Source organism: Microtus ochrogaster, linkage group LG2 (genome assembly GCF_000317375.1).
Source record: "Microtus ochrogaster isolate Prairie Vole_2 linkage group LG2, MicOch1.0, whole genome shotgun sequence".
Classification (NCBI taxonomy): domain Eukaryota; kingdom Metazoa; phylum Chordata; class Mammalia; order Rodentia; family Cricetidae; genus Microtus; species Microtus ochrogaster.
Window position 1 is genome coordinate 48,782,007 of NC_022028.1, and position 11,818 is coordinate 48,793,824.

The following is an 11,818-nucleotide window of genomic DNA, read 5'->3' on the forward strand; positions in this document are numbered from 1 at the left end:
CTTCTTCTTGGTTATTTACTTATTACGTGTACAGTGTTCTGCCAAGGGAGTCACTCGCCCTCTCCTTGGCAAACTCAGCTTAAACACCCATCTTTGTGAAATAGTTTCTGGAGACACTATTCTTTCCCTGAGGCCTCTTGGCTTTCACCGGTGCCTCTCCCTGTGTTCTAGAAACATGATTCAGACTGTGTCCACATTTTTTTCTTTCTTTCTTTTCTTTTTTTTTTTTGCTTTTGTTTTGGTTTTTTTTGGTGTTTTTTGAAATAGTGTAGCTCTTGCTGTTCTGCAACTAGCTCTTGTAAGACCAGGCTGGCCTCAAACTCACAGAGATCTACCTGCCTCTGCCTCCTGAGTGCTGGGATTAAAGGTGTGAGCCATATGCCCGGCTAGGGGCATTGGATTTGACATTCAGCTTTTCTTACCTCAGGAGGTACATGGCAATAGTTGTGGTTATCTTACTCCAGTACAGGCATGAGGCTCCTTAGAACCATGTACATGTGCTGAGTGCCTATTTCCTGGGGCTGGTGGGAACCCTAAGAGGGACTCATGGGATAAGGTGCCTCAAGGTCCCGCCCTTGGCTTCCCATTAGAACCTGGTGTTGGCATTGACCTGAGTGCAGACTTGTTCGGTGCCCAGGAACCGGCCCATAAAAGCCCGGGTATTTGCTTAGCTGGTTTTATGAGTGAGAATTCTCATTTGGCAGAGTTGGTGCACATTGCTTCATTCCTGAGTTTGCCCAGTTCAGGCTTGCTTGATGTGGAGCTGACCCTCAGCGGCATGAGAGAGCTTGGGCCAGTTCTCAGCTTCAGCCATTTTTCCTGTATCCTAAAAATCCAGTTTGCTTATCTATAATCACCCAAGAATCAGCCAGCCTAGGAAGGCACACCATTGACAGCTTATCTCTGCCAAACTTTTAGCTGCCCAGCAGTGACCCATCCTTGTAGATCAGCTACACTGGTGGTTTAAAGGCCAACGTCACAGTACAGACAGCAGCCCCTGCCTTGGGCATACTGTCCACAGATGGGGGCAGTGACAGGCGATGTTTATCTCCCTGACCTAGTTTGGCTTAATTGTATTTCCACCAATGGTCATTCTGAGTCGTGACCTGAGAATGTCCTCCCTCCCCCAGGGAAACTGGACATGCTGGTGGCTTCAGCGGGCACGGGTGGCACCATCACAGGCATCGCCAGGAAGCTGAAGGAGAAGTGCCCCGGGTGTAAAGTGAGTGTGGCACTTGGGTGGTGCTGGTACAGATTGGGTGGCTGAGAGGGTGGGCCTGGACTCACTCTCCTGCCTGTGTGGCCTGAGCTGTGTTGAGAGGCTCAGGGCTGTTGGCATCAGACTGGCAGGTCCCTCTGCCTGGAAACTGGTTTCTTCCCACATTCCTCTCTCATTGCATTGCTGTCTTGAATAGTTGTATCAAGTTGCCCAGGAGCAACTTGGGGAGCAGAGGGTCCTGGGGGCTCCTATTCTGATTAGTGAGACTAGCCCAGAAGCCACCAGAGAGAGTCCCAGGTTGTCTTGAGTTATGGCAGTGGTTCTCAACCTGTGGGTTATAACCCCCTTGGGGGTTGTACATCAGATTTTCTGCACATCAGATATTTACATTATTCATATGTAAACATTCATATGAATGTTTCATATGATTCATAACAAAGTTCACAGCAAAGTTACAGTTAGGAAGTAGCAACAAAAATAATTTTATGGTTGGAGGGTAGGCACAACATGAGGAACTGTATTAAAGGGTCCTAGCCTTAGGAAGGTTGAGAGCCACCAGGTTAGGAGCAGGCCTGATGAAGAGGGGCACAAAGAAACAGGGGTATTTTCTCCCAGTGAGACTGCCCACCCTCCAGGAATATATCAGTGTGCAGAGCTGTCCTTTGTCCCCAAAGGGCTCTCCAAATGCCCATGACTGGGACCCTTCCTAGAGCAGCATGGGGAGAATCTTTCGAAATACCCTGTGCTGGATCTTAGCCCTGAAAGGTGTGACCTTCCTGCTTCTTGTCTGAGATTCTGGGACTAGCTAGCACAGGCATCCTGTGAGCCAGTCATTAACAGGCAGATATTAGTGGAATAATCTCCTTTCTAATGGCAGCTGCCCCGGGCTGGGTTGCATTTCCCCCTGACCTGAGCCCTAAAGCTGCCCACCCTGCAGATCATTGGTGTAGATCCTGAAGGGTCCATCCTTGCGGAGCCTGAGGAGCTGAACCAGACGGACCAAACAGCCTATGAGGTGGAAGGGATCGGCTATGACTTCATTCCGACCGTCCTGGACAGGGCGGTAGGTTGGGCCAACGTGCTCCCCCAGGCAGAGTTACAGGAGGCTGCCGCTTCTGCATTCTGGCACTCAAGCTGACCTAATGGGTGTTGAGGGGACGGCGTGGGGAGCGCAGTTACAGGAGCTGAGTCAGGATGAAGCACAACACCATGTTCAAATATGGCCTCGGAGATGCAATGGGAAGGACGGACAAGGATGGTCAGGGTGGATGTGGGATGGCCACTATTAACAGAGATCACCAGACCCATAGAGATGCGGGTGGTCTGAGTTACTCTGCAAAGCACAACGGAGCAGGGAAGGGCAAAGAAGTCTCAGTTTGCAGACCCAGGGGACAAAGTCTTCTGGGAGGTTGCCCCGCTCCCAGCCCCCTCCACCGGAGCAGAGGCCCATGACCCTGTCTTGCCACAGGTGGTGGATAAATGGTTCAAGAGCAACGACGAGGAGTCCTTCACCTTTGCCCGCATGCTCATCGCCCAGGAAGGGCTGCTGTGTGGTGAGTGGCTGGGCGAGCCCTGTGGGGGGTAGGGTAGAGGACCGTCCAGGCTGTGTGCAACCTACTCCAAATGCGTGGACGTCATGGACATTCTGAGGCCGTGTGACCACAGTGACTTCCCTTCCCGTCCAGGCTCTTCCTTCCTTAGCTGTTTGCTTGTCCTTTGCAGCCTCTTGGAGTCACCTGTGGAGATGAGAGCGTGAGGCACAGGGCCCAAGCTTCATCTGCCCTTCTAGTGTCTGAGGCAAGCTCTTGTGGGTCCCCCCATTCATATATAGTCCTGTCCTTGGAATGATGGCTCAATCAGCAGCAGGTGGAGGCTAGGGCATGCTGGGTCCCACAGAAGGGCTCCCTCGGTCATCCTGTTCAGGGCGAATAGGGCACCATTGCCTGACCACAGAAGTTTGAGTTAGACCTGAGAATTGGAGAACACCAAGCGTGCCTGAACCTGCCCTATAAGTGTGGCCCCATCTGTTCTGAGTCATGCTGGAATGGGGCAGGGGAAGGCAGTCAGCCCCTAGCATGGCCTGGCCAACAGCCAAACACTATTAGGAGAGCGGGAACAAGCCCCTCGATTGAAGAGAACTTTCAGTGTGACCACTAGGAGGAGGCTTGTGACGTGGGCTCTCATTCAGTGAATTTACACACACACACACACACACACACACACACACACACACATACACACACCCCGCATGATCACTAGGAGGGAGAGGAGTTTATGCCCGCCTCTCTCACTCAGTGTAAGAAGTATAAACCTGGGGGCAGGACCATGGCCTCTGTGAGAGGCACCAGGTTGACTTGTGCCTTCTTAGGCTGAGCCCGGAGGAGCCCCAACTGGAGAGGCAGTGTCACAGTGTCTTTGGCTCTTTCTGGAGGTCCCAGGACCAGGGCCCTCTATGGTCAGTGTCAGAGAGCCTGGTGTCACCCTACTTGCTTTGCATGGTGGCTTTGAGCAGTCAGTGAGACACGTGTTTTCCTTGTTTGGCTCTTGGCTTGGGGTCAGGCTATAGCTTGGGGAACTAGGAGCCCCTGTCGTGAGCCCCTCTTCTGACCGAGCATGATTCGCCTCTTTATCCCGGGGTCTCCTCAGTTTCCCAGAGTGTTTAGTTATGGAATGTGAGCTCCATTGGCCTAGAGGAGCAAGATGATGCAGAGGAATAGAGTCCCTTAAGGCCTGTTCTCTGTCCAGAGATCCCACAGATTCTTCCAGAGAATGCATGAGCCCTTCCAGAGCATGAATGGGCATGTGTGAGATGCATGCCTGAATGGTTCCCACAGATCCTTCTAGAGCGTTGCCGTAGGTGTGGGGTTATACAAGCACATGTTGTTCATCTATGGATGCACGCACAAGCCTGTGGGCAAGTCTAACAGTCCTCTTGGCAGGTGGAAGTTCAGGCAGCGCCATGGCTGTGGCCGTGAAGGCTGCCCAGGAGCTGGAGAAAGGACAGCGCTGTGTGGTCATCCTGCCTGACTCTGTGCGGAACTACATGTAAGACACACCCCTGGTCCCTGTCGCCCTCCTGGCTGCTGTCACCTAAGTGCTGACCGTGAGATGCTAGGAAAGGGTAGTGGACAGGTGGACCCTGTAAGCCTGCTAGCCCCAGGATCCTCCATGTCTTTGGAACCAGTGTTCACTTTGCATGGCTCTATCCTGAGTGTGTGTGTGTGTGTGTGTATGTGTGTGTGTATGCCCATGGTGACAGCTCTGGTAGACAGTTGTGTCCCCTATACACTCCTCTGTCCTGGCTGAACTAGGAGGAGCTACTCTGCAGCAGGCCTCGTGGGCAGCAAGAGTGCTTCTTCACCCCTTAGACTTCCTCTACAGCCTGTGAGCTATGTTTGTGTTGAGTCTGGCAGCCTGGCAGGGCCACGCATGGTGCACGGGCATCCCACTGGCTTCCAGGTAGGGTGATGAGCAACCCAGGAGGCCATCCATCTCCCCTGCACATGGCTGGCCTGTCTTGTGTGTGCATCTATGTGTGTGCATGGTCCTGTTTTGTGTGAGTGTAGGTGTGTGCTCAAGGGTCCAGAAGCCCTTGAGCATCCTATACGAGAGTGCGTGAGTATGTATTTCATATCAGTGCTGGAGCAGGGGCCACCTCTGCCGCATGTTGCTGCCCCTTAGCCTGTCTCCTGGTACAGATCCTAACAGCTCTGTAGCCTAGCTCTGCAGCCTTTGGTCAGAATGGGAAAGGCTCCCTCTGTTGGGCAGACCTGGGGGGTCCAACGAGGAGGCTGCCCAGGAACCTACAAGAGGGGTACTGATCACAGAGGCTTCCAGAAGCAACCTCCTTGGTTCCTTCAACCTCGATGCCCAGTAACCCCCAGTCTGCCTCCCTGGAACTCCGCCATCCTTCCATCGTATGCTGAAATAGGCCCAAGGCAGTCACAAGGCCCTCTGAAACTCATCCCTGACTATGTATGTGCCCACTGGGTACAGAGGCCTCAGTGACACCCTCACCCTGCAGGTCCAAGTTCCTGAGTGACAAATGGATGATGCAGAAGGGTTTCATGAAGGAGGAGCTCTCCGTGAAGAGGCCTTGGTAAGGTGCTGCCTGACCCTGGCATCCCTGGACGAGCAGGAAAGGCGGCCTTCCCGTTTCCCGTCACGGTGGTTCACATTCACGCCGCCTTTCCCTGCCCTCTTCCACCCGCTCCTTCAGGTGGTGGCATCTACGTGTTCAAGAGCTGAGCCTGTCAGCGCCACTGACTGTGCTGCCCACGGTCACCTGTGAGCACACCATCAACATTCTCCGGGAGAAGGGCTTCGACCAGGTGCCCGTGGTCAACGAGTCAGGGTCAGTCTCACCCACACGCCGGTCCAGGACTCTGCCTTTAGACTGTGCCAGGATCCCAGGTCCTGCTTCCCAGGCCTCTGTGCCCATGCCACTAAATGGGTCACTTTGCATACAATGTCTAGAGTGACAGACAGCTACTGATCACCTTGTCCCCCCCAAGCAGCTGAGATTAGACCCTACTAACTCTTGGGGGGGGGCCCTCAGTTCTTCTGTCTCCCCAGTTCATTGTTAGTATGCAGGTCCACCCGTGCCCTAGGGAGTAGGTGGCAGGCACCCTGGGGGGGTGGCACACACAACAGTGCATGAATATGCATGGTAGGGAAATCCAGTTGACCAGCATCCTATACCCAGCTTCAGAAGTCTGATGGCTGGTCACCATGGACCCCCGTGGGGACATAAACACTGCAGGACTTGTAAGCTTGCTCGTCCCACTGTTCTTCCTCCCCCAACTGTGTTTTATGCATACAACTGCTTTTTGCCCTGAATATATGTATTTGTGTGTATGTGAATCTATGTGTTTGTGTATGCACACGCATGCATGTGAATATGTGTGCACCACCTGTGTGCCTAATGCTTGCTGCAGTCAGAAGACATCAGATCGGGAGCTAGAGTTACAGGTGTTTGTGAGCTGCCCTGTGGGTGCCAGGAACCAAACCCAGGTCCCCTGCGAGAGCAGCAAATGCGCTGATCACTGAGCCGTCTCTCTAGCTCCTGGGTTGAGTGTGAAAGGACCTTGACATCAAGTCAACATAAGACACCGAAGGCCAAGTTCTCTGCACAAGATTTATTTTCCCCAGAGGGACAAAGGGCAAGGAATGAGCGACAAAGACAGGAGATAGAGGGAGAAGGGGAAAGGGATATTAAGGAGATGGACCTTGAGGGCTGGTGTATATGTATATAATCTAACAGTTTGACAAGCCAGAGGGAATGGGGGAAGGGCAAGGCCTGCCAGAGCTACGTTTGCCATGCTTAGGCCTGCTAGAGCCCCTTCTCTGACCCTTGCCTCTTCTCCCCCGGCAACTCTACGCCCTTCCCAGGGCCATCTTAGGGATGGTGACTCTTGGGAACATGCTGTCATCCCTGCTTGCTGGGAAGGTGCAGCCATCAGATGAAGTCTGCAAAGTTCTCTACAAGCAGTTCAAACCGGTACGCGTGTTTTCCAGAGGGAAGTGGGCATGGGAAACCGGTACGCGTGTTTTCCAGAGGGAGTGGGCATGGGAAAGCAAGTTGGGCCTTCAAGGCAGGGCATAGTGTTTGCGGTGCCCAAGGTGGGTCCCTCCCATACCACCCCTCAGAAGCTCTACAGCTTGCTTAGGGGGTTCAAGGTCACTTCAGTTCTAGGTCACCACTGTCACATAGATCTTGCATGCAGACTCTGTACTCTTGGTCCATCTCTCCTTCACAGACCCCAACAAGCCATGGTCTGTCTGCTAGTTTGGCCTCCAAGCAGAAGCCATGGGTTGGAGTCAAATGGCAAGTCACTTTTCAGGCAGGTTGCCACAACACAGAATGCTCTAAGCTCTGCGGGGCCTTTGTTCTACGTATCTGAGCAGCTTTGGAGAATGTTGCACCTCTCGCCTTTGTCAAGTCTGTGGGGGCTGGTAGCTCTGAGGGCCAGCATGGAGCATGGACACAGCTTTTTCTTGCAGATCCACCTGTCTGACACACTGGGCACACTCTCCCACATCCTGGAGATCGACCACTTCGCCCTGGTGATCCATGAGCAGATCCAGTGTGAGTGGGGTTCACTTGGTGCTGGGTTCTTGTTGGGGGCAGAGGGTGTTAAGCCCTGGACACTGGCCGTGCCTGGCCCAGGCTCTCTTGGTACAGACTTCTGCTATGCGCAGTAGGCAGGTATGCTCCCTAGTGGGTGATAGGGAGTCTGTAGTCCTCAGCTTTTGACATCCCGATTCTCTCTCCATGGACCTGTCAATCCAGTCATGTACCCAAGGAACGCACAGGGCCAAATCATGCTCCAGCGGGCCCTCATGTCACCTGTTTAGATAGTGTAGCATTTACCTAGGTGCACAGGGTGAGACAGCAGACAGTCTTTAAGGATGCTGGGGGCTGTCTCAGAGACACCTGCGACAGCTGGACTTCCTGGCCCTTCAGGACATATGGGCTCCAGGGGTACTCTGCAGGGAAGTGCTGGGCATCTGTTAAAAGGATAGCCTGTGAGCCACACTTGTCTCTGTGCATATGAAACACAGTCTGTCCTTCCTGCTCTCAGAGAACCTTCCCAATGTCAGCATCTGCAGGATGTCATCTGGGGATGACACTCTCAGGTCCCAGTGGGGTGAGGGGCATTGATTTTCATTCCTCAATCCATAAGAACTGGGAGGGCCTTATATCTGGCTCCAAGGCTGGCCTACGTGTGGGGGTGGCCCCATGTCTAACCCCTCTCCCGTCCTTGGCTCTACAGCACAAGACCAGGCCTGGTCAGGAGTGGTGGGGGGGCCCACAGGTATGTACGCCTCACCCATCCCAGCCCCTAGGAAGTGATCCTCACGTTCAGAATCACAGCTTTCCATGGGCATCTAGGGCCTTGGATCTCCGAGGTTGGGTTGGGTGGTAGGGCAACTCCTGATCTTTGAGCATCTCAAAAACAAACAAAACAAAACACAAATTCCAACGTCAGGGGCAGCTGGACTGACAGGACAGAGCTGTGTGTTGTCACAAACTAAACATTCCCCACCAAAGCCTGCACGGGGAATCAGCCTAATCGGAGCCTGCTATCACGTGCTCTATGTGGGTCCCAGAGCCAATCATGTGGCCCCTTTGCTTCAGGGGTTCTGAAAGGCAGCAGTTGCAATTCTTTTGAGTTTTTCTGTCCTTTCCTGGGGTTCCAGATAGGCCAGTGAGGTGCCTGTCTCTGATGGGTATCTCTCAAGGGGCTTCTGTCTTCAGACCCTAGGCGACCTGAGCCTCTCAAGGGCTATGCCAGCAAAGGCTATCCTGAGAAAAGGCCTGAGAGAATGGGTGTCTGTTCGGGGGTGGGGGAAGTGGCACAAAGGCCCAGCCCACCATTATGGAGGCGGACACATGTCAAGGGCTGAAGGCCAAGTCATCAGCCTAGAGACTTGTGAACCAGGGTAAGTCCTGCGCCAGGGACACCCCTACTCATGGGAAGCCCCTATGTTCCTCTCAGTCCCTCATATGCTCTGTGGACAGAAGTCTGGGCTCCCCATATCCTGTCAAACGAACAGAAAACTGTTGTCATGGCCCCTCTCTGCCTGTAGACCCTGTGCTGTAGGGCCAGGCCCAAGCTGACAGGAGGCTCCAATCTGAGAAACCTGAGGTGAAGAGGCTCTGGGTGCCATGCAGGACTCTGGAGAGAAAGAGGGCCTGCGGCTTGCCCTGGCAGAGACCCTGCACAAGGCCTGTGGGCATAGGCTGAGAGGACACCCCTGTCAGGCTGTCCATTCTGGGGAGCCTGGGTTGGTTTCCGGTTCTGTTCCAGACAGCACCCAGCATCCTATATTAGAGCTGCCGAGAGGAACTGCCCTCTGGCACTGCCCACGTGGCTCAACTGGAACAGCAGTGGCTGGTACTCTGTTCCTGCTTAGAGGCTGGAAAGGGTCTCCTGCTTCCAACAGGCCACGGCCTCAGATTAGCTCTGTATCCCAGCACCTTTAATCCAGCAGCTGTTTCCTTTCCTTAGACCACAGCAATGGCCTGTCCAGCAAGCGGCAGATGGTGTTTGGGATTGTCACTGCCATTGACCTGCTAAACTTCGTGGCAGCCCGTGAACGGAACCAGAAATAGAACCCGAAAGTTGGGACTGGCTTCCATCCTCCCTGCTGGGACCTCTTGGCTTTAGAGACACCGACTAGTCATGCCCAAGTGCAACAGGCAGCACGAACAGGTGGCTGTTTAGACCAGCTGCAGAGGTCCAGCCTCCCTCCTAACATTCACCTTCCTAACTGAATCCCGAGCCTGAGTACCTTACGTGGGTGTCCTCTGGTGTCATGTCCTCCTGGTGTCACAGAAGAACTGATGGGTGTCAGCTGTGCAACTGTGAGAAGCCTGAGGGGGCCAGCAAGTGTCCTCCCTAGAGAAGGCTCTAGCATGGGGAAGGGCAAACCCTGGACCGACTTTGTGCCCATCATCAGGGGCAGTGTTGTTCCTAGCATGGGAGCACGTGGGTTTTAATGATGGTGTAGTTCCTGTGACCCGAGACCCACAGCTTTGAACAGAGTGCCCACGGTGTCACCACTTAGGCCATGCCTCCTGTCAAGCAGCTCTGGCTCACCCTCCCGTGCATCCCTGACAAGTACTTACCCCACTTTCTCGATGGGTTTCCCTGTCCTGGGCACTTCCTATTAAATGGACTCCCACACCCGTGGCCCCGTGTCTCATGGTTTCGTGTTGCGACCAATGTCAGAGTTGCATTCCTCTTCATGGCTGAGCAACGGTCCATTGTGTAGGTGGTTCTTGCTTTGTTCTGTTCACCCATGCACAAGTATGTGTTGTTTTCACCTCTTGGATGTTGTGAGGGTCTGCGCACATGTCTGCTCAAACACGTTTTTTTTCTAGGATGGATCCTGCATTTGGGCTCGCTGCAGTCCTGTGTTCCATTTGTTGCAGTGGGCTGCACTAGTTCACATTCTCTCTCGCCTGTGCGTTCCTGAGCAGCTTTCGCAGCATCCTCCCCAACCCTGGACATCTTTCACTCTGTGATTCAGATTTGCCTCCCAGCAACTACAGCTATCCCACCTGCTCCACCCATGTTTAAGTTGTGCTGTCTTTTTCTTTGCTTCTAGGGAGGGATTTTGCTTTGGTGTGGGGTTCAGGGTCTCACTATGTAGCCCAGGCTGGTCTCAAACTCATGAGTGTGAGGATGGAAGTGTGTGCCACTCTCCCGCTTATCTTTACTTAGTTTCGCTTTTGTCTATCCTCTCCGGGTGTGTTCTCCCCAGTGCCACATTTAAGACATGAAAACCCATCTTTGCTTCTAGGAGTTGGATTCACTGCTTAAAAGAAAAATTCATCTATTTATTTTACATCCCAGCCACAGTCTCCCCATCTTCCCCTACCAGTCCCTCTCCTCCATCCCCCCTCCCACCCCACAATTGACCCCCTCCATTCAAGAAATGGTATATCTCCAATGAGTATCAATAAAACATGGCATATTGAAGTTGCAGTAAGACGAAGCACCTCCCCACGTGTTAAGGCCAGGGCTCTTAACTCTGAGTCATTACTCCAGGTCCTCTCTGGAACAGCCAGGGCCCTTAACTCTGAGCCATCACTCCAGCTCCTATATATAAACATTTTAAACAGTACCCAGGCCAGCAGATGAATCAGCAGGTGAAGGCACTGGCTGCTAAGCCTGATGACCTGAGTTCCATTCCTAGAACCCGAGTGGCAGAAGAGAACTGATTCCCAAAACATTTACTTCTGACTGCAGCAAAAGAGGGTGGGGGATAAGTGTCCATCCTCAGAGGAAGGTAAGCAGTGTTGGAGTTGAGAGCTGGTATAGGGAGTGAGTGAGCACACGGGCATGTGAAAGATGAAGTGGAAAGGGTAAACTGGAAAACAGGTATATGGATATGAAGAAGAGGGCACGCACAGACACCGAGCCCACAGTGACAAGGCCAGTTGGAGTTCCAAAGGGTGCCCCGCAGAAGCAGGACACTAGCCGCCACCACATGTAGAGGGGTCAGCTGCTGCACACAGCCAGCCCTGCAGGAACAGGAGTGCATGCAGGCTTCACATGGGTCCCAGTCATGTGTAGCTGGGTCTAATGGCTTAAGGGGTGACCTGGGTCTCAGGACCTAGCTGGTCAGATCCATTTCCTGTGTCTCCATTTCCTATCCCCCCATTCCAGTCCTGCCAAAGGCAGGGAAGAAACTAAAAGCCATTACTGCCATTAAAGCTGTCCTTTACAGAGACTGGAGATATAGCTCAGTGGTTAAGAGCACTCGCTGTTCTTTAGAACCATTATCAGCAGCTACACGGTTATCACATAACCATCTGTAACAACAGTTCCAGGAAATTCAAGGCCCTCTTCTGGCCTCTGTGGGCATCAGGCCATACATGCAGGCAAAACACCCATACACAAAAAATAATAAAAACTGTGCAAGTGCCGGGCGGTGGTGGCGCACGCCTTTAATCCCAGCACTCGGGAGGCAGAGGCAGGCGAATCTCTGTGAGTTCGAGGCGAGGCCTGCCTGGCTTGGTCTACAAAGGGAGTTCCAGGACAGGCTCCAAAGCTACAGAGAAACCCTGTCTCGAAAAACCAAAAA

At 53.2% G+C, this 11,818-nt stretch overlaps 1 protein-coding gene across 2 annotated transcripts in view; it reads left to right on the forward strand.

The window, feature by feature from the left end:
* Cbs (cystathionine-beta-synthase) overlaps positions 1–9,918 on the forward strand; it is a 20,422-nt gene extending 10,504 nt beyond the window's left edge. Inside the window, exons 8-17 of one of the 2 annotated variants that reach the window (XM_013351238.2) lie at positions 1,131–1,222; positions 2,157–2,282; positions 2,688–2,772; positions 4,159–4,264; positions 5,244–5,318; positions 5,439–5,573; positions 6,611–6,719; positions 7,223–7,307; positions 7,996–8,037; positions 9,235–9,918. In XM_013351238.2, the coding sequence (XP_013206692.1) occupies positions 1,131–1,222; positions 2,157–2,282; positions 2,688–2,772; positions 4,159–4,264; positions 5,244–5,318; positions 5,439–5,573; positions 6,611–6,719; positions 7,223–7,307; positions 7,996–8,037; positions 9,235–9,338 (959 nt within the window). In that variant the 3' untranslated portion in view covers positions 9,339–9,918. The remainder of the gene's footprint in view (positions 1–1,130; positions 1,223–2,156; positions 2,283–2,687; positions 2,773–4,158; positions 4,265–5,243; positions 5,319–5,438; positions 5,574–6,610; positions 6,720–7,222; positions 7,308–7,995; positions 8,038–9,234) is intronic. The other variant, XM_005360297.2, reaches the window with a different exon arrangement.
* Positions 9,919–11,818: the final 1,900 nt, after the last annotated feature.